We start from the raw sequence: 22221 nt of genomic DNA on the forward strand, positions 1-22221 counted from the left end.
ATTCCAAAAAATAATCCGAAATGTTTTCATTTTCTTAAATAAGGATATGAAATGTACATCATTTTATAAGTATCATTACTTTTTCAAATAAATGTTTGAAATAGATCTTGTTTTAAATAAGAGTCTTTTTTTTTTTTTTTTTTTTTTTTTTTTGCGGTATGAAAGATAAGAGTTTAAAGTAATTATGTTTGTTTCAAATAATGACATGAAATGGTTGTGTTTCAAATAAGGATTTGACTCTTTGGCGATCAAAGGCATTTTTGTCATTTGCTCTTTTTTTTTTCTAACTCTTCTTCTTTCTTTGTCGATGTTCAATTGGGCGCTAGTGATGCTTGTAGAAGGCAAGGCGAGGGTCATTGTCACCCAATTCAATGAGGGCCACCCTCGTTAGCCACAGTCGAGGGATGGCCTCACTTGGGTGAGGTGACCTTCACTATGGGGGAGGCTGCCCCTTGTGAGCATCAAAGAGGTTGGGCCTCACCGGTTGTTGGTAAGGGCAGATGAAGGCCTACAAGCCCTCACTAGCCCCAAGTGAGGTCAACTCTCCACTAGATTTGGCGAGGGTGGTCTCGCTTGCGGCCAACAAGGGCTTGCCAACCCTTGCTTGCTATTCGATGAGTGCTTATAGGTCCTCATCAACCCTTATTAGTTGTCGGTGAGGATCGTGGAGAACGATCCTCGATAGCCTTTGCCAGCGCTCGCCAGCTAATGCCGGAAGAGAAAAGAAAAGAAGATTTGGACAAAAGCACCCTTCATCAATGGAAAAATTTAGTTGGTCGATTATCAACGAGGTAAGACTCTTATTTGAAATAATCATATGACCATTTGAGACTTTTATTTGAAACAATCATGGCCATTTAGATTTTCGTTTAAAATGAGATCCGCTTCAAATCATTTTTTGAGAAAATAATTACTTTAAGCTTTTTTTTGAAATTTTTTTCCCAAAGTAAAATACTCTTCAAAAAATCAGTTTTCAAGAAAAAATTATCACATTTTCAAGTTAGTGAACTCATTTTCCTACTTCTAATCATGTATACTTTTTGAATCAGAGGTGGAATTCTGTTGAGTGATTTTAAGTGAAAGTTCAAAAAACTAATTTGCCAAACCTTTTTTTTCTTACCAACAAACACACTTTTTTTAGACATAATTTTTGGAAGGTGGCCCCAAAGATGGAAGACAGAAGCCCAACGAGAATTTTGTGTCCTCATTGCCAGCACTATCCCCGCTTCCAAACACCCCGCAAACTCGAAGGATAAACCAATCTCGCCATCGCGCCAAATCAATCGCTTCCAACGTTTCAAACCTTCGCGAGGTCGTGCCATGGCTGCTTCAGAAAAAAAAAAAAAAAAAAAAAAAAAAAACCCGCATCCACAATGAGTTAGTTCGCAGAAGTTAGTGCTTTTTCTCCTGAGACCACAAGAAGGAGATGAACCAGGGTAATCTCAACGGTGTATGTGAAATTAAGGCCCTGAAGAGGAAGCCCGCGGAAGATCCTCGAGCGGATGCCCATCAAGTTCTCTCAAAGTTCCGGTAAGATCTTGCTGCTCCCGTTTCGGTTTCGTCTTGCAAGCCCCGATAGTGTTTTGATGCTTTAAAATGCCAAGAGATTGGGACACCTAGAGTGTCATAACTTGGCACGGAGACACTTAAGTGTTATAACTTTGAAATTGTACATTTAAGTGTCAATATCGGAGTAAAATGGAACATTTAAGTGTCATTCCGGTGAAAATCCGGCCAAATGGCGACGTGTCAATTTTCGGTGATTTTGGTCCAAAACGGCGTTGTTTTGTACGCTAACGTGGCGAGAAAATGCAAAACGACACCGTTTCGTGTCCGGCGTGTAAATAATAATATAAAAATTATTTAAATTAAAAACTTAATTTTATTTAAAAATTAAAAAAATTAAGATTTTTTTTTTTTTAAAGGGAGGTCGAAGGGGGCGGGCGAGGGTTGAGCCCTCGTCGCCGCCGCCTCCCCCCGTCGTCGGAAGGGCCCTTCTCGGGGCGGCGGCGGAGGTCGCGGGCCCTCCCGACCCTCGCCCAGGGCCCGCGACCCTCACCCCAAGCCCTCCCCCGGATTTGGGGCGAGGGTTGCGGCCCTCGCCCAAATCCGGCGAGGGCTCGCGGGCCCTCGCCGCCGAGAAGGGTCGGTGATGGAGTGGGGAGGGTTGGGGTCGCCCGACCTTGGCTAGGGGCTAGCGAGGGCTCGAGCGGAGATGGGGCGAGGGTCGTGGCCCACGCTGCGATCCGGCGACCCCTGACCGACTCTCCCCCTCCATCGCCGGCCCTTTGGGCGATGGCGAGGGCTCGGCCCTCACCCGCCCCTTGACCTCCTTTTTTTTTTTTTTTTTTTTTTTTTTTTTAAATTTTTTTAAATTTTTTTGAATATTTTAAATAAAATTAAGTTTAAATTTAATTTAATTAATTTTTATATTATTATTTACACGTTAGACATGAAACGTCGTTGTTTTTGCATTTTCTCGCCACGTTAGCGTGCAAAACGACGCCGTTTTGTCGTTTTGGACCAAACTCGTCGGAAAATGACCACGTAAGCCATTTGGCCGGATTTTCGTTGGAGTGGCATTTAAGTGTTCCATTTAACTTCAAAATTGGCACTCAAGTGTATCACTGTGAAGTTATGGCACTTTAAGTGTCATTCCGTGCCAAGTTATGGCACTTGGGCTGTTCTTATGCGCATGACCCTCGTTTTTGTTTTTTTTATTGGACGAATGCCCTTTGGTTGACGCACGAGCTCAGTCACATCTGCGCGTGCACTGGTTCCCGATGGGGAAAGTGGTTCGGGTAGTCCCGGATTGGGTTGGTAATCCGTGCATGTGCGCGTGTAATTCTGAATCTCTTATTTATTTATTGATAGGAGGGATGATTCATTATGATGAATTAACGGTGGTAATTGCAGTCCAATGAATGCGCGTCTTCTGGGTTCGACTGTGGGTCATGGCGTGCACGTGAAGCTGAGGATTCGCAGCCTGATTAGAGCCGATTATATCTATCCTTATGATCAAGTGGTGGACATGATGCTTCACGAGCTCTGCCACGATGCGATGCCAAGTTCTGCAAGCTCCGGGATGAACTTAGAAAGGTCGGTGGTTAGAAAAGTCTCAATGTCCTTTCTAGTCATCTCTATTTGGGTCTTTAGGATAGATGCACTAATTTTCGAAATGTGGATGGTGGTTTGGGCATAGCGCCACTGTCACAATGCCCTAAATTGTAGTCTAGTCTACTTTATGTACGTCGTGATGTCAACGACAGGAGTACAAGGAGTTGATGGCCAAGGGAATGACTGGCACTGGCCAGGTTTTCAATCTTCCCAGGAGGCGTCTTGGCGGTTTCTCTAAAGAGCTATCTTTTTCATCACTGCGGCAAACTGCTCTGGCTGCTGCAGAGAAGGGATCAGATTTGGGTTATCTCCTACCATCTGGACCGAGTCGTCTTGGCAGCGATAGTAGCATCTTAGTACTTAGTCCAGCACAAGTTGCTGTGATGGCTGCAGAGAGGAGACTGCAGGATGACATCTGGTGTGGTTCTCGATTCGAAGACGGTGGGGATAAAGAAAGTAACCCTGATGTTCTGCAAAATATTGAGAATGAGATCAAAACCCCCTCAAAATCGAGGCATCATAATGCAGGAAGTGCTTCGGATTTGATCTCTCAGAAAAAGAATTCGTGAATTGAATGAAGCTTCAGCCACAATCATCCAGCAGTGATGTGGATCAGCTTTACGTGGATTCAACAGGGAATGCTGGGGACATGCAGGGCAGCAGATGATCTCAGCTGTGCACATCAGAGAAGACAATTTGAATCAGTGAATGTATTCGATTCTAAATTCAAATGTCATTAGGGGGAATGCTTCATCTGGCATGCCATCCAATTTGACTCCTCAACCGGGCTTAAGGGCACTGCTGAACGTCCTTCAATTGAGCTCCTTATGTGGGCACGTGGAATATGCGCCTTATTAAATCCTGTGAGTATAATGATTCGTAAATGAATACTAATGGTTGATTGATTAGATAAACGGTTCCTTGTTGTTTTGATACTTCCAATGTTTTCACTTCTGCAAGTTTTCTCATTCTAAGTTTTTCTTGTTTGTTAGATTGATCATTCTCAATTTATTTTCTTGTTCGTCTCATTAAAAATCCCACACTGGTACCCCTTTACCCATATATTCCAAACTAAAATTTCATTTTATACACATGTACACCAAATCTACCCTTCGTTAGCAGTTTGGGATATGTTGTATTTGGTAGATTTGGATTAGGAGCATTGGTTTGGGATTTTTTGTGAAAGTTTGGGATGTCATGAGGGTACCATTTTTTTTCTTTTTTTGGCGAGACAAACTAGTTTGAGATAAATGTATCATGAGATACCGAATTGGAATTTTTAAAGGCTTTAACCCTTCTTCCGACTTATTAAAGCTTCATCGATCTATCTGAGATTCTTAGAATGCCAATTGTTAGTAAGTTGACGAGGTTGGCATTCAGCTTATGCATAAGAATAAGAGCTACCAATTTAATATAGAATTAGACTTGAGAGCAGAGTGGTTTAGCATTCCTTTGTCAATATAGTTGCAAGGAATTCATGAGATTAAATAATATGCACATTCTTTTGCATATGATCATTGTGATAATCTTGAGGTGCTTCATTGTCGAAGATCAGTAATTTTTCCGGGCTAGTGTGCTGATTCTAAGGATCAGTTCCTTTGAAAGAGGGAAAAAAGATAGTAATTTGACAGTCTGATGTCTTCAAATTTATTATTTCCACAGAAACTTTGGTAAATAAGACACGTCAAGTTTGGTTTTTCTGAATGCCCCGTCGTTAATTGTTACAGACGGCATGATTTTTGCCTGATGGCCATATATTGCTGCTTCGGCAGCTTTTGTTTTTGTTCTTTAAATCGACTTATGCTGCTTCAGCAACTTGAAGAAGCATGTCTTGCTCAATGATTGAGCCAGGCCACAAAAGAAGACATTAACAAATATTTGTCACTTACAATACTAGAAGTAAGAACTTAGAAGAATAATTTGATAGGTCTGGCTTATCAAAGAGAGGCTGCACATGAAAAGGGTATAAAAGCTAGTTTTCACAGAAAGATGACGAGTTTTCACTGGCCATTAATTAGAGCATCTTGCACTGTCTTAGGAACTAATGACCCATCACTGTGCCTGTCAACGTTATTGACAAGGTACTTTTCTAAACTTGAGCATTCCAAATGCTTTTTGGACTAACTATGTAGACATTGTTTCAGCTGTGTATATCCTAATTTGATGGTGGTCTCAGTGACTCCCATAGACTACTCAAGCATGGTCAACGCAGATAATGTACATCCAAAGTATCACTGTGGACAATGGATCCTATTGTTGAGGCTCGTGCAGAAGCTGCCAATCAAGATAGGGTTCTTCGCTTGGAGGAGCTAGCAAATTGACTGGCAAAGAGTGACTTCGGAGTTCAGATCTCTTATTAACATAAAGCCCGCAAATAGAGAAAGAAAGTGTCATTTTTGAGAGGTCATCATCTGATGAAGATGTACATGGTCATGGCTAGCTTCATTTTCAGGTTAACATATCAATTGCTTCCGTGTGCTGGGCTTTTTGTTCAATTGAAAATCTGATGTTCAGGTCTAAACTCGATTTGGGTACCCATACAGTTGAAGGCGGGGACGATGACGAATGGCCAGCAATGGTCCAAAAAAGAGATTTCTCTTTATTCTGCCCTTTATATTCAACCGATGATGGGTCATCGCAAATGCTAGTATCATGAGCTTCCCGTCTCTTCTGCCATTAATTTTGAGCCTCTCCACTTGCTCTCTCCCCTTCTTCTGGAGAATATTTTTCCATAACAATTATTTTGTATGATTTTGCGAAATTCGCGTGATCAATCATTGTGAATGATCCGTTCTAATTAAGGATGGGTCTAACTCCGGATAAATATTTTCCCTTTTCGTGGGTGGGGGTTTGTTATTATTATTATTAGATTTATGTAATTTATAAGCCGGATTTCCACAATTTTTTTGGCCTCTTTTTCACATTCTAAATTTCTTACCCTATCATTTATCATCCGCCGAGGATTTGATCTGGGTTGACCGGCTTGCAATGGGCCTGGGTGAAGAATTGACCATGCGAGTTTGAAATGGACGGATGTGATTGGAATATTGATCATCCAACGGTCGAGGGCATTGGTGAACTAATCCCCGAGGGATAGTGGAAGTTGCAAGAGTTTCATGTTTTCTGACTCTAAAAATTTGTAAAGTTGCCATGATCTTTTCGTGGATTTTGATGTTTTCATTTGGTATCTGTTTTAAGTTTCTGCAGAATTCTCTGTATGTCCGAACTGGATCGTGAGAGTTTCCACCATTATTTTGTTTTCAGTGAAACGGGAATAAAAAAACTAGATTGCTCTTTTTTTCCCCGACTAAAGACACTCACTTTATGATGCTACGCGAAGTGCACTTCTCATCATGCCATTTTCAAATTTGTTCTTTTTACTTTATTTTTCTTCGGTTTTTCTCTCCTGGTTGTATTGGCTTGTGCCCTGCAATTTTCAAATTTGTTCTTTTTACTTTATTTTTCTTCGGTTTTTCTCTCCTGGTTGTATTGGCTTGTGCCCTGCAAATAAAATAGAATTTTGAGAGGGCACTATTCATTTGGACCTTTTTTTTAGGTCGAAAATGTAGATAGTATTTAAGTAGTCGCAACATTAAATCCAAAAGCAATTGCATCGGCATATACAATATCTTGCAAAACAAAGGGAGGAAAGATATTCCAATTACAGGCCAAGTTGGATTTGTTGTGGGTTTTGGCAGCCTAATCTGTTTCTCCATTTGCCTTTTGTCTACAGTGCCGAAGCTGCAAATTAGGGTAAAGGGAAAGCAAAGTGGCAATTTCAGCAAACAACGCACGTTCTTCCCATGGTGGCTTCCTTCTCGCTTGAACTGTGTCGATCAAAAGCAGGCAATCAGACTCAATCACCAGATTTTCCTTATTGAGGCCTTGGTGCAGCAGGTGATGAAGAGTAAAGGTAAGCGCTTGCAACTTCCGTTTGAAACACAAAAGCTACTGGGAAGCTTCTGGTGTAGACATCTGTAAGACTACCTTGATGATTTCGGCTTATACACGCCATAGTGCCCTCTTGACTGCTAGGATGATAAGATCCATCTATACTGCATTTCAGGGATGCACAATCAGGGGGTTTCCACAAGGTTTCTGTTTTGGGAGTAGAGTCCCCCGTTCACTGTTGGCTCTGAGTAGAAATGTGTTGGATCCGTGTTTGTGCAAAGGCGTCCTCAACTGCGCAGTTTGGATCTGGGCTCTGCCGGCGAAATATGCTGTTGTTGCGCATACACCAGATCTGCCATAAGACTTGTGCAATTGTTTCCAGTTTAGGTAAGAGTTTGTGATTTGTTGCTCGTTCTGTGATCCACGTGTCCAGATGATGCACTGTATTAGGTGATACAGAAATGTTGAGCTGAGGATGACTCCATACTCCTTTAGTCCACGAACATGAGAAGAATAGGTGTTTTAGGGTTTCTGGAGATTTCTGATTGCATAGTTTGCATATAGGATCAGGGGTGATGTGACGATAAAATAGATTTGTTTTGGCAGCAAGGGCATTCTGGCATGCTGTCCATAAGAATGTGCGGATTTTTGGTGCTGTTTTCATAGTCCATATTTTGTGCCAAAGTGTTCTGGGGTTTTGGTACGATGTTGAGGCTTGATGACCGCTTTGTATGTCTGCTGTGTTGACTAGAGTTTTGTAATTGTTTTTCACTGTGTGATTCCCATCCTTTGTAGCTGTCCATACTAACTGATCAGTAGCATAGAAGGGTCTAATAGGGATTTTAATTATTTCTGCAATAACCTAATCGTCAAACATTTGTGTGATAAGAGGAAGATTCTAGGTATGGTGGATAGGATCAATAAGATCAGCCACCATCCCTAGCTCCTCTCTTGTGGCTGGTCTGCCTATAGTTCCTATAGGTAACCACCTATCCTCACGAATCTTGATCATATTTCCATCCCTAACAGACTGGTACATTAGGTAGGATGGCCTCTTTGCCAATAAGAAGACTTTGCCAGCCCTAGGATGAGTGAGTACCTTTACCTGTGATTGGAACTCCTTTGATTGAAAGTATAGCCCCTTAAACATTTGACTCCATAAAGAGTTAGGCTGTTGAAGTAAACGCCAAGCTTGCTTTCCAAGCATTGCCTTGTTGAACGCTATTAGGTCTCGGAAGCCTAGCCCTCCATTGTCCTTGCTGGTTTTAAGCAATTTCCATTTCTACCAATGAACTCCTACCCTGCTGTTATCGTTCCTCCACCAAAAACTGGAAATTTTCTTTTCAATCATTTTACAAAGAGATAGGGGAAGCTTGAAGATGGACATTGCATATTGTGGAATTGCCTGTACAATATATTTAATTAGGATTTCATTGCCTTCCCCCTCATTGCCCACCCTTTTTCTATTGCCCTATCTTTCCGTATTTACCCAGCGAAGCTTTCACCCATGGCTTCTTTTCCCTAACAGTCTTTGCATCTCTGTCGGAACCCCCAGTGACCTAGTAGTCTTCTATCCTTGGCTATTGGATGGTTGCATGCCTCGTCTTTTTGTGCAATTCACTTCAGAGGTGACTTAGTTCCATCTGTAGTATTTTGTTTCTTGCCTTGTTCTGTTTTATCACTATCTTTCAATCTATTGGTACCAAATTTTTCCGAAGAACAGTGGGTAGCTAGTACCATGGTATCTACTCTATTCAATTCGAATTAGGATAGGTCTATCTTGAGCTTTTTCTGTCCTATGGCTTTGGACAACCAGGATGAATCCTTGCGACTGGTTGCCTTGTGTCAATGCTTGGGACGCCTCTGTTCTGCACAAGAAATAGAGATATGGGAGGAGGAACCCCCACCAGAAAAATTGGAGAAATGTCATTTAATATTAGTGGGTAAAGTCCTATCAAACTCTTCTATTAACTTCCAAGCCTTCTAGAGTACCTTAAAGCGTGTTTGGCAGACTGACCAGGTTGACATTTCTCAGAGAGAGGGTGGATTGTACATAGCAAAATTCCGTTCCGACAATGAGAAACAAAGAGTATTAGAAGGAGGTCTGTGGCTCTTCTCAAGTCATTTAGTAATTTTCAAGTCGTGAATTCCTAATACGCATTTACATTGTTTTGATTTTACTTGTTGTGCTTTTTGGGTGCAAGTTTTTGGACTGTCTTTGGAATGGACTACGGAACAGATGATTAGAAAGACGGTGAAATAGATCGGCGAAGTTTTAGAAGTTAAAGTTGATTTTAAAGAGGGCTCAGCCTTAAGGGCTAGAAGGGTAAGGGTAGAAATAAATCTGGACGAACCTTTAAAGACCGGAAAACTGATTCGTATAGATGGGAGGACGCTGTGGCTCGACTTTCGATATGAACGGTTATCTCATTTATGTTATTCCTGCGGGAGACTAGGCCATTCTGCCACGTATTGCAAAGAATACCCTTTTGATGAAGTGAAATTGGATGGTAAATGCAAAATGACTTACAGTCAATGGTTACGAGCGGAGGTTAGAGAATACAGTCCTTATTGGCAAGCGTTCTATAACCCCCCTGAGAATAAGGAGCAAAATGAAGAGACAGTACTTGAGACGTCTCTAGCTTTATTACCGACTGTGTTGCCTTGAATAGATAATGCCGAAGAAGTAACCTTGCCTAAACTAGCAGCACAACGCAACTCTGTTACAGCAGCAACTCATCAGCAAATCCCACAGCCTTTGTTAATACAGGGGCATACTCTCACAACAGCTTTGATTCCTGCGCAAGCCAAGAAGAAGGGCATTATAAGTCATTCCATGGCAATGCAGCAACCAAAGAAACAGAAGGGTACCGGAGCCATTCCAAAAATGGGATCAGCCAAAAAACATAAAATGTATTCTCCCTATGATATGAGGCACTTAGCATCCAATGACGTCGATGATACTCAATTTATGGATACACCAGTATTAGAAGCAAATGAAGCGGATCACTAGGCTTTGGTGGCTGGCCTCAAACAGCCACCCACACACAAATGAAGATATTTTACTGGAACTGTTAGGGTTTGGGCAATCCCTTGATAGTTCATGCTCTAAAGGCCTTGACGGCCAAGGAAAAGCTTGACTTACTGTTCTTAATGGAAACAAAGAACAATGAGAATGTGCTTCAACGCTTGCAGTGACGGTTACATTTCAGAAGCTCTTTTGTGCGAAACCCAGCAGGTTTAGTAAGGGGTCTGGCGATTTTTTGGAATGAAACTATATCGTTAGAGATAGAACAATTTTCGAAGGACTATTTTGATATGATCTATCGAGATTTAATGGAAGATAGGCTGATGCGCATCACCTGTCTTCATGCTCCACCATCCTACCATAATAGATAGCTGCTATGGGAGGAACTTTGAACGATCAGCGACTCAAACACTCTACCTTGGATATGTGCCGAGGATTTTAATGAAATTCTCTATCTGTGGGAAAAGGTAGGCAAGTGTCCTTCAGATCGGTATTGTCTTCACTCCTTTCGAGCGGTCATAAACGACTGTGCCCTGGTGGAATTAGAAAGCAAGGGATGTGTTTTTACTTGGATGAATAATCGAGATAGCGTTGAACTAGTAAAAGAACGTTTGGACCGTGTTATGTGTACGATAGATTGACTTTTATATCCTAAGGCGGAGGTGTTTGCTTTGCCAGCCCTAGGGTCTGACCATAGCCCCCTTCTTTTTGTCCACATCAGTAGCCTATAGAAGACGCCGAAGACCTTTCATTTTCGAAGCCTGTTGGAATCAAGATCAAGAGTGCCGAGCGATCATCTCTAATGCATGGAACTCAGTTCAGGTAAGAAATTCCAGCCTTTTGCATAAACTAAGGATTGTTTCTAATGCTTTACAAGATTGGAACCGCTCAAAATTCCAAAACGGCCACCTGAGAATGCAAGTCTTACAATAGCAGCTTCAACTTATTGTAAACAAACCATACGGTACCAGCATTGATAAGGAGGAAGCATCTCATCTTAGGGAGGAAATCGGACATATATGGCAGCAAGAAGAGCAGTTTTGGGCTCTGCGATCCAAGATTAACTGGTTGAGATGGGGAGACAAGAATAGCAATTTTTTTCATGCAACTACCATCCAACGGCAGCAGAGAAATAGAATTGGTATGTTACAGGATGATAATCACAACTGGGTGTGGGACAATTAGGCCCTAAAGGAGATGACGTCTGATTTTTTCTCACAATTATATATAGCTATTGGTTATCGTAACTATGGAGCAATTCTGGATCAATGTCGATAGGTAGTCTCTACAGAAATGAATGACCACTTAACCACCTTAGTCAGTGTAGACGAGGTGCGACGGGCAACTTTTCAGCTAGGGGCCACGAAGGCTCTAGGTCCAGACGGATTGAATGGTCTGTTTTACCAGACTCATTGGGATATAATTCAGGATGACTTTATCATATTGGTGAGAGATTTCTTCAGTTCGAGAGTGTTTCTTAGCGATCTAAACAAGACGGTAATAGCTCTAATTCCCAAAATCAATCACCCTGAAAGACTTGATTAGTTTAGACCGATCAGCCTATGCAATTATGCATACAAAATTATTTCCAAGGTCATGGCAAATCATCTAAAACCTTGGCTTTGTGAGCTAATCTCAAAAGAACAGGCTACCTTTGTGAGTGGACGACAAATTTAGGATAATATATTAATCGTTCAAGAAGTTCTTCATCAATTCATGGCAACTCAATCGGCATAAGGACATTAAAATTGCCAAAAGTTTCGTAGGTACTCATTTTAGTGCTAAAAGTTTTTTTTTCAGCTCACTTAAGTGTCAAATTGGAGAAAAAATGATTATTTAAGTGCTTCCAGCGAGAAATTCCAACAAAAAAAAATTACACGGCGATTATAATTAAAGAATAATTTGCGTTGGCATATGTTTTTAAAAATCTAGTTCATGTGGACATGCAAAATGGCGTAGCTCAGTCCAACGTGGATGGGTAGGGCACAAACAATGCCACACCATCTCCATGCCCAAAAATGATGTAGCACACGATGAAGTAAATGGGGGCTCCGATCATATTCAATACTTGCTCATTATCACACCACCGTCTCTCCGTCGCTTGTCATCTCTATCGTCGCTTGTCATCTCTATCGCTCTCACTTAGTCAACTTTGTTATCCTATCTAAATTGCTCAAATGAGAGGGAAAAATTATTATTCTTGATGCAGCCGTGGGACATTGATACTAAAGGAGGAATAATTTACAATGAAGTTGGCATCGTGGGCGCCTCAATTTGTTTTATCAATTGATGCTTACTTTGTTGCTTTCTGTTCACTAAACGACAATCATTACCCATCCGTGGACAACGCAGTTGGATGAGATCTCTCCTCCAGTGAAGGGGATCAAAGGTTCGAAATCCTGCATTGTTAGCGATTAAAGTAGGGGCCCTGGTAGTGGGTTGCTGTGAGAACCCAAATCGGCATAAGCCGATAAGGGCAGACTTCGACAGATCCTTGGTCACCAAAAAAAAAAAAAAAAACAACAATCGTTAAGTAATTTTATTACCATCAGATTTATGTAGTTTATAAGCACGATCTCCACGACTTTCTTGTCCTGTTTTTCACATTCTGGATTTCTTATCGTAATATTTGGGGATTTCTAGCATCCACAACTTTCTCGTCCTTCTAGGATGGCCGGTTTGCAATAGTAGGGCGCCTGGGAGAAGAGTTGAATGTGTGAAGTTTAAATGGACGGATGTGATTGGACGACTGATGATCCAACGGTCGAGGGCGTTGGAGAACTAATTCCCGAGGAAGTGGGGAAGTGGTTATTAATGTCCTTGTAAGAGTTTCATGCTTTCCTTTTTTTATTATTTATTATTTTTTGTTTTTTATTTTTATTTTTTCATTATGGCCCGCAAGGTCACTAACAACTCTCATCGACCGAGCCTTACCGTTGCTAGGCAAGCTTAGCCCCGCCAGGGTTGGGTTAGCAAGGCTTCGGCGAGGGTCAAGCCTTCCTGGCCATGTGCGAGGCTCGACTTTATTGGATCCAGCGAGGTCGCACCTTGCCTAGGTCACAAAGGTCTAACCCTTGCTAGATTTGGCACGGGTGACTCTCGATAGAGGCCGGGAGACCGGACACAATGAAAATCTAGAAAAAAAAAGAAAAAAAAAGAGAAAATAATATTTATAAAAGTAAAAAATTCATACAATTTTTAAATTTTGTTTATGTCAGTGTCGTAGTGCTACGTAAGACGTATGGCATTTACGTCAGTGATTTCTGACCAAAATTGATTGGATAGATTGAATAGATAATTTATTAAGATATTTAGGATTAAGTTAGTCAAATTAAAAAGATTTGGACACAAGCAACCAAAGGTGCTTCCAATGTTTAGGATCGTAGGATACAATGGATCGATTCCCTTTTTAACCTTAGATGACGAAGCGTCTCATTTGAAAATTCAAAGCAGTTCTTCCATTTTCTCTTCTTTGGAGACATTGGCAGGCTGATCTTTAGATGGTCCCCTCAACCTTAGACAGTAAACATCTTATTACGTCCAACTATTTATTTGAATTCTCTCCTATGATGGAAGCATCATAGGTAATTCACGCACCTAAGGTGCTTCCAATATTATATAATATTTCATTCGGCAGATGCTTGCGTCCCATTGGCGGCAAATCAGTGATTATCTCATTGCCATCGTCGGCACAAAGATGACAATTTTGACTTTTATAGGCTTGTTGTGTCAGAAACAGCTTTCAGCCTTCCAAAAGAGTCTATAAATAAAAGTATTGATCATCAAAGTCTGTTCAGGAAGGCAGCCTGATCATTTTCCTACACTTTCCCCTAAATGGAATTCCGAGTTTTTGCCTTTGCAAGCATAGTCTCCTTCTGCATCTTCATTTTACGAAAATTATGTGACAAATCTGAAATGAAAGGGCTTCCCAAGCTTCCTCCCGGTCCGAGGAAGCTCCCTCTTATAGGAAACTTGCACCAGCTTCTCGGGTCACCGCTTCTTCGTGCGTTGCGGGACTTGGCCAAGAAACACGGGCCGTTGATGCATTTGCAGCTTGGGGAAGTTCCTCACGTGATCGTTTCTTCGGCCGAGATGGCCAAAGAGGTGATGAAGACCCACGACCTTACTTTCGCAATGAGGCCGCCGCTTCTTGCTTCCGAAGTAATGTCATATGGATCCACCAGCATTGCATTCGCGCCTTACGGTGAATACTGGAGGCAAATTAGAAAAATCAGCACTTTGGAGCTCCTTAGTGCCAAGAGGGTCCAGTCTTTTAGGCATATAAGGGAAGAAGAGACTTTGAATCTCGTCAAATGGGTTGCTTCTAATGCGGGGTCTCCAATCAATCTTACTCAGAAACTATTCTCGACCAACTACGGAGCTACTTCGATTGCAGCTTTCGGGAAGAAATTCAAAGAGCAGGAGGAGTTCATCTCAGTAGTCACCAAAGCAAATAAATTGGCGGCTGGCTTTGAGGTTGGGGACGCGTTTCCCTCGTCAAAGTGGCTTCATGTGATTAGCAGGATGAAGCCACGATTGGAGAAGTTGCATCGGCAAGCAGACCGTATGATGAACAACGTCATCAGAGAAAAAAGAGAAGAGAGGGCTAAGAGAAGAGATGATGAAACGAGACATGATGATTTGATCGATGTTCTCTTGAGGTTTGCCGATCCTGGTGGTCCTGAATTTTCCCTGACCACTGACAACATCAAAGCAGTAATACTGGTAACGAAGTTTTTCTGTTCTTCATCATGCTCAATTTCCCTCAGAAAAATGAACTGCAGCTTTGGGTTTTCAAATCAGTTGGATTTTGACTTCAGAACACAGTCAAAGTTTGACATGGGTGGACTTTCATGTGTGGAAATGATATCGGTGCGAGAAGAAGTCTATCGAGACAGCACGGCCCAAATTAATTTAGCATGAACTTCGAGACGATTAAAAATAACTTTGATGTTCGAACATGTTATTGATTAGTTCGAGGCAATCTTTTCTTTGTCATTCGAGTTATTCTAACAAAAAATGGAATACGAAATGTGCATGCAGGACATTTTCGTTGCCGGGGGCGAAACTTCAGCCACGCAGGTTGATTGGGCATTGGCCGAGATGATGAAGAACCCGAGAATCCTCAAAAAGGCGCAGGCCGAGGTGAGAGAGGTCTTTGACAGGAGAGGCAAAGCAGATGAGACGGGGTTGCCTGAACTAGAGTATCTGAAGCTGGTAATAAAAGAGTGCCTGAGGATGCACCCTTCTATTCCCTTGCTGCTCAGGGAATGCAGAGAGAGGTTCGAGATAAACGGGTACGAGATCCCGGTCAAGACCAAAGTGGTCGTGAATGCGTGGGCGATCGGCAGAGACCCCAAGTACTGGGACAACCCTGAGGCCTTTTACCCGGAGAGGTTCAAGGACAGCCCAGTCGATTACAAAGGGACTAGCTTCGAGTACATACCATTCGGTGCAGGAAGGAGGATGTGTCCAGGGATGAACTTCGGGATTGTGAACGTGGAGCTTCCCCTCGCGATGTTGCTGTATCACTTCGACTGGGAGCTCCCTGAGGGAATGAAGAGAGAAGAGCTGGACATGGGCGAGTTGCTGGGCGTAACTCAGAGGAGGAAGCGGGATCTGTACCTGGTTCCCAAGCCCTATCAGCCTACCTTCACCGGTTGAGATCTTCTTTAGTAGTTATTACAAGGGTTGTTAAGGTTACAGATGTTGGTCAACAATAACGACAGGTAAGAAACAGAAAAGAATTCAATTATAGGGTTGTGAGGAGGGAGAAGAGGCTTATGTACTAAAGAGTGCCACTTGTTACTTGTCTTTTTAAGCTCCCTGGTACAAGAAACATTAGGTTCACACTTGTATGTCATTCATTAGAGAGAGAGAGAGAGAGAGAGAGAGAGGGAGGGGCTCTGATATGTGGACCACAAAAATGACATGTGTTGGCCGTTGAATGGACTAGTATGAAGTCAATGTGTCTATCACTTGGGTGCCTAATATTTTCTCCAAGTTATAAAACAAATTCAGTTTGGCTAACTCCTAAAGAGCATACAAATCATCATTTTCTCTCGCATAGGGTAAGATTCTATATAGAGGATGAGGGCCTTAGCCCGTTAGTTACTCTAATTGAGAGATCATGCTCTAATTCAAATCATTTGCTCCAAACACTTGGCCACTTGTTGGATATCATGATGATTTGAAATAAAATTACTAATAAGCTTGAGTATCATAGTTCAAACTTTGTTTGAGGAATAATACTTTTACGATGGTAGTGTGTCGACATAATAGTCTATCACATTCTAACTACAAAAATATAGAGAAAATGACACTGTCGTCTGTTTATTTGAAACATATATCCTCATACATATCAATATAAACTTGTTCTCAGTATATATTCTTATTGGATAAAACGACAAGCTGGTTAGTAGGATCAAAATTACAAAGTCCACAAGAAAGAACTCATACATTTCACCAAATAACTAGGAAAGTCAAATAACCAAACTATATCTCCCGTGACTAACCAGACTAAACTCAACAAAATTAATTGTACATCATATACACAATTATCTCAAACTATACTGAAAATTGAACTCCAAAAAAGTTCCACATCAAAATCATTCTCGGCCGACTTATTCAATGGTTGTAAAATCTGAAAAAAAGATTGAAAATGAATGACATCAGAAAACCAATGCTCAATGAGAAGTAAAATTCTCTTCTAAACAAATTGAGTATTCATGGTGTATAGTATTAATCATTTCAAAACAAAACACACTATCCCAGACCCAATATGTCACTTGCCTTAACTTCCGAAGATATATTCATATAGTCACATAAGTTCATACATATGAAAAATCCAATTAAACAATAATATCATGATAATATTAATGGTTCTTCCGCTGACTAAGTTAACGCTCATTGTAAATAATTTTACATGTGATAAGACCTACTAAGATTCTCCTATTGAAGTGAGTCTCCCCCCGTACCAGCCGATGGCTCAACCCAAATAGGACGCCTTGAGATCGTGTGCATATCTCCCGATTCTTAACCAAATTAAAAAAAACGTTTAATAAGTTCACAGACCAATACATAAAACTTTTCATAATTCATTCTGTCGTTAGGATATATGTCATATAACATTTTTCAAACTCTTTCATAGATAATCAACTCACAAACTAATTGAAGAGATGCTTTATTATGCCATTTTAAACAGGAAAATTACTAAAAAAAATCATAAACTTATTGCAATTGTTCCAATTTAGTCATAAAACTTTTTTTTAGCTAATTGAGTTCTAAACTTTTCGTATTTATATTAATTCAGTTCATCTGACCAATTTTGATTAGTTGGTGGCCTGTTGGTGTTGATATGGATATTGGCCATTTTACGTGGTGCCATTAGTGCTAATGTGAATAATTTTTAATAATAATTTTTTTATTTTTATTTTTTATTTCTCTCTCTCTCATTACTTTCTTCTTTCGATTGTTGCCGATGAATAGCCAGAGGTAGCATCAACAAGGGACCTTGCCGACCTCAGGGAATTTGGCCAAGGTTGGGCGAGGTTCAACCTTGGCAAAGGCTGCGGGGGCAACCTCGTTAGGTCTAGCAAGGGTCCAGCCTCACCAGACATGGGTGAGGCCTGACCTCACCAGATCAACGAGGGTGAGCCTCACCCAGCCACTGCTAACAAGGTTGAGCAATGCCTATGTTTGGTGAGGTTGCCTTTGACCTAGGCGAGGCTAGAGGCTAGCTAACGCTCGACTAGCGAGGTTGAGCCTCACCTAGCCATGGCCAAGTTCCCCAAGGCCAATGAGGGACCTCGTCGGCCTTGCCTTTCGTTGGTCACCATCGGCATCCGGCTAGAGGAAGAAGAAAGTGACCAAAAAAAAGAAAAGAAAGAAAGAGAGAAAAAAAGAAAAAGAATTTAAAAATTTAAAAGTATTAAAATATTATTAAAAATTATTCACATCAATAGGGTGAAGCCACATAGGATGCCCAATGTATATGTCAGCATCGATCAGTCAAATTAGCCAGATAAACTAAATTGATACAAATGCAAAAAGACTAAAATAGCCTTAATATGACTTCTTTTTCCTCCATTTCAAATAGCTAAGCCGGTTTAAATGCTCAATCCAGTTATATGCAACAAATATATCTTAAAAAAATTTCATTTTTAATAAACATCATGCTATGGAATACCTTTTTCATACCTTATATCATACTTAAAACTTTTATAATTTTCAAGAGATAAGATTTCAAATCATAACAAAATACATGCGCCACTCACCCATTATAACAAAACGAAAGAAGGAAAGCTGCCTTGAATGGAAAACTCGAAATCATATAAATTTAGTGAGAAATAAAAATCAAATATAAAGCAACCTCAACTAAGATTAGACTAAACTAAATTTATTAGGTAATATAACAACTCCAACGTGCCTGCGAAATATCGCTCGTAATAGAGCAAGTCTGTTCTCACTATATAGTGACAAACAATATAAAAATAAAGATAAATAAAATAATAATAGTCACTAATGCTGTTGTTATTATTCTTATTACGACGGTCATCATTATCCCCGCCTCCAAACATCATCCAACTCGAAAACTAAACCGATCTCGCCATCCCCCCAATTTCCTTCCCACATTTCAAACCTTCACGAGATTGTGCTATGGCTGCTTAAGAAAAAACCCCATTCCAATGAGGCAGTCAACAAAAGTTGTCGATAGTTTCTTTCAAATAAACAAAGAGGAGTCTTATCCCACGTAAATAATACGTGAGTGCGTGGGCCAATACATAAGCATGCTAGTCTTATAGTCTTGCAATTAAAGATTATGGACTAAGTGGGTTGGATCCTATAAATTGGAAACTTCGTGCATTTTTTGCCAGTTACAAAAGAAGAAGATAAACCAGGGTGATCTCATCGAGATATGCGAAATCAAGGCCCTGAAGAGGAAGCCTGGAGAAGATGACGCCTGGAAGATCCTCGCCCATCAGGTTCAACCCATTGTACACAAGCGTCAATGGAGGGTCAAGCTTCTCTCCGAGTTCTAGTAAGATCTTGCTGCTCTCGTAGCGATGAAATAGTGGTTCGGATTGTCCAGGATTGGGATGGTTATCCGTGTATGTGTGTGGGGAATTCTGAATCTCTATTTTTGATCGTTGGGACGGAGGATTCCTTGTGATATTAGAGCGGTGTTAATTGCACTCCTACGAATGCGCGTCTTCAGGGTTTGAACGTGGATCGATGCATGCATGTGAAGCTGAGGTTCCGCAGGCCGAATGGAGACGATCATTTCTATCCTTATGATCAAGTCCTGGACACGATGCTTCGCAAGTTCTGCCCCAAGGCGCTCGGCCACCACGATGTCAAGTTCTACAGGCTCTGGGATGAACCTCGAAAGGTCGGTCATTACAAATGTCTCAGTGTCCTTTCTAGCCATCGCCATTCAAGTCTTCAGGATAGATGTACTATATTTTGAAATTTACTAGGTGGTTTGGGCATTGTGCTGTCACAATGCCTTCACTTGTATTCCAGTCTACTTTACGTACATTGCGATGTCAACCATAGGAATGCAAGATGTTGATGGCCAAGGTAATAACCGGCACTGGCCCGGGTTTTGATCTTCCCAGGAGGCGTCTTGGCTGTTTTTCTAAAAAGCCACCTATTTCATCGGTGCAGCAAACTGCTCTGGCTGCTGCAGAGAGGAGAGCAGTTTTGGGTTCTCTCCTACCATTTGGACCGAGGTGTCTTGCCGGTGATAGTAGGTAGCATCATGGTATTTAGTCCAGCACAAGCTGCTGCGATGGCTGTTGCAGGATGACACCTGGTGTGGTTCTCAATTGGAAGATGGCAGGGATAGAAAAAGTAAGCCTGATATTCTGCAAAATATTGAGAATGAGATTATAACCTCTAGAAAAACGAGGCATGATAATGCAGGAAGCCAAGCTTTGAATATCTCGAAAAAGAATTCATGAATCAAATGAAGCTTCAGCTTCATGATCGTCCAGCAGTGATTTGGATCAGAATTATGTGGATTCAAGAGGGAATGATCAGACATGTGGGGCAGCAGATGATCTCAGTTGTGCACATCAGAGAAGAAAATTTGAATCAGCTAATGTATTCTATTCTAAGTTGAAATGTCATTTGGGAAATGCTTCAGCTAGCATGCCATCCAATTTGATCCTTCAATTGAGCTCCTTATGTGGGCATGATGAATATGCAACTTGTTGGAGAAAACTTCATTGAGTGTTTTGAAGATGACAAAACATTTCCATCAGTCTAGTCTGAAGACTTGCAGACTCTTCCATCAAAGTCTGAAGACCTCCGGACTGCCAGACTCAAGACTCAAAGTCTATCCTCATTGACAGTTTCTAGACCGTTGAAGAAGACTTATCCAGAACTGGATGTTTCGTCAAGGATTTGACTTTATTGACTGGAGTAGATCTTCTGGCTGGATATAGTATGACAGAATCCTTTATTCTGATCAAGACTGATTTGGGAATCGTGGATTCGTTGATTGGCGAAGTATAGTTGGAAGGTTCTACTTATGGAAACCAAGATCCTGATTGTATGGGCGATCATGATTGATTGGCTATCGTCATGTTCCTTAAATAGCTCGAAGATCTTCCTATTTGATTATGTCCAACGGGTAGATTGGAAGAATTCTTTTGGTAAGTGCCAATGGGTATGATGGCATAAAGGAGTATATAAGGAAGACGTTCCAGTTGTTCAAGTGCGTTCGTGATAAAAGAATTCCAAAGTTCGAAGCTCATTGTTCTTAGTCAATTAAACTGCTGAGCGAAATCTTGTACGCAAAAGAGTCTATATCATTGAAAGACCTTGAGGAAGTGTAGTAGAGTCTCTACACTGTGGATTCAAGGAAGAGCCTAATTGTAACATCTCTTTTGTTCATAGTGAAATCCAGCCAGTGGGCTGGCAGTGCGGAAGAGTGGACATAGGCTTGGATTAAGCCGAACCACTATAATCTCTGTGTTCATATTCTCTTCTCTACACTCTTTTACTTTGATCGTAATTCGCTTTGAGAATTTCATTTTCATAATCTATTGTTGATTTGTACTGCACATATCTCGCGAAATTGTTTCTGCACCTATTCACCCCCCTCTAGGTGCTCATACTAGCTCTCACAATTGGTATCGGAGCTTGTGTACTCACTTGAATTGAAGTGTTTTACTTCAGAGTTAAAGATCCATGGCTAGTATGTTGGCTCCAGGACTGGTTGAAGGGCAAAGCAATACCAGACCGCCTTACTTTGATGGAAATGATTACAACATATGGAAAAACAAGATGAAGGCATTCCTAAGATCAAAGGATCCTCTGGAATGGGACGTGGTAGACAAATGAATTATTCCTAAAGCTGCACCTGTCTCGTAAAGAGGAAAAGAAACCGTTGAGTCTAGAGAAATGACTCAAGAAGAGATAACCAAGAGACAAGCTCTTGATGCAAAAGCGATTTATTCTTTATTTTGTGCATTATCATCTACTGAATATAACAGAATATCTTTAACTAATTTTTTTTGGGTGAATAAAAAAATGTTACCAAAAAAAAAAATATAACAGAATATCTTCTTGTGTTACAGCTAAAGAAGTATGGGATAGATTACACATCACCTATGAAGGAACTGACCGAGTGAAAGAAACCAGAATCAACATTTTGGTCGGACAATACGAAGCATTTAAAATGAAAACAAGAGAATCTATCACTGACATGTTTAGTCGTTTACAGAGATAGTGAATGGTCTTGAAAATCAAGGTCAACCAATTTCTGATCCAATGAAAGTAAACAAGCTACTGTGTGGTCTCTCAAAGGATTGGAATCGGAGCTTGTGTACTCACTTGAATTGAAGTGTTTTACTTCAGAGTTAAAGATCCATGGCTAGTATGTTGGCTCCAGGACTGGTTGAAGGGCAAAGCAATACCAGACCGCCTTACTTTGATGGAAAGGATTACAACATATGGAAAAACAAGATGAAGGCATTCCTAAGATCAAAGGATCCTCTGGAATGGGACGTGGTAGACAAATGAATTATTCCTAAAGCTGCACCTGTCTCAGAAAGAGGAAAAGAAACTGTTGAGTCTAGAGAAATGACTCAAGAAGAGATAACCAAGAGACAAGCTCTTGATGCAAAAGCGATTTATTCTTTATATTGTGCATTATCATCTACTGAATATAACAG

The 22221-nt window shown here is 41.0% G+C and overlaps 2 protein-coding genes across 2 annotated transcripts; both read left to right on the forward strand.

The window, feature by feature from the left end:
• The first annotated feature begins 1426 nt into the window (after positions 1–1426).
• Positions 1427–3686, forward strand: LOC104451776 (DNA-dependent metalloprotease WSS1-like). Its single transcript, XM_018875560.2, has 3 exons — positions 1427–1530; positions 2917–3106; positions 3270–3686. Exons 1-3 carry the CDS (start codon positions 1427–1429, stop codon positions 3684–3686), a joined length of 711 nt encoding a protein of 236 aa, XP_018731105.2.
• Positions 3687–13842: 10156 nt separating this feature from the next.
• LOC104449136 (cytochrome P450 71D11) lies at positions 13843–16043 on the forward strand. The gene is made up of 2 exons (XM_010063169.3): positions 13843–14761; positions 15080–16043. Exons 1-2 carry the CDS (start codon positions 13871–13873, stop codon positions 15698–15700), a joined length of 1512 nt encoding a protein of 503 aa, XP_010061471.1. The 5' UTR covers positions 13843–13870; the 3' UTR covers positions 15701–16043.
• The last annotated feature ends 6178 nt before the right edge of the window (positions 16044–22221 follow it).

The sequence above is a fragment of the Eucalyptus grandis genome, chromosome 6 (genome assembly GCF_016545825.1).
Source record: "Eucalyptus grandis isolate ANBG69807.140 chromosome 6, ASM1654582v1, whole genome shotgun sequence".
Lineage (NCBI taxonomy): Eukaryota > Viridiplantae > Streptophyta > Magnoliopsida > Myrtales > Myrtaceae > Eucalyptus > Eucalyptus grandis.

What these genes read in the sequence shown, in the direction of transcription:
- LOC104451776 (XM_018875560.2), top strand. Translation starts at nt 1,427, where the DNA reads ATGAACCAGGGTAATCTCAACGGTGTATGTGAAATTAAGGCCCTGAAG. An exon ending in CAAGTTCTCTCAAAGTTCCG is followed by an intron (nt 1,531 to 2,916) that starts GTAAGATCTTGC and finishes TGGTAATTGCAG; the next exon opens with TCCAATGAATGCGCGTCTTC. An exon ending in TGAACTTAGAAAGGTCGGTG is followed by an intron (nt 3,107 to 3,269) that starts GTTAGAAAAGTC and finishes TGTCAACGACAG; the next exon opens with GAGTACAAGGAGTTGATGGC.
- LOC104449136 (XM_010063169.3), top strand. Translation starts at nt 13,871, where the DNA reads ATGGAATTCCGAGTTTTTGCCTTTGCAAGCATAGTCTCCTTCTGCATC. An exon ending in ACATCAAAGCAGTAATACTG is followed by an intron (nt 14,762 to 15,079) that starts GTAACGAAGTTT and finishes ATGTGCATGCAG; the next exon opens with GACATTTTCGTTGCCGGGGG.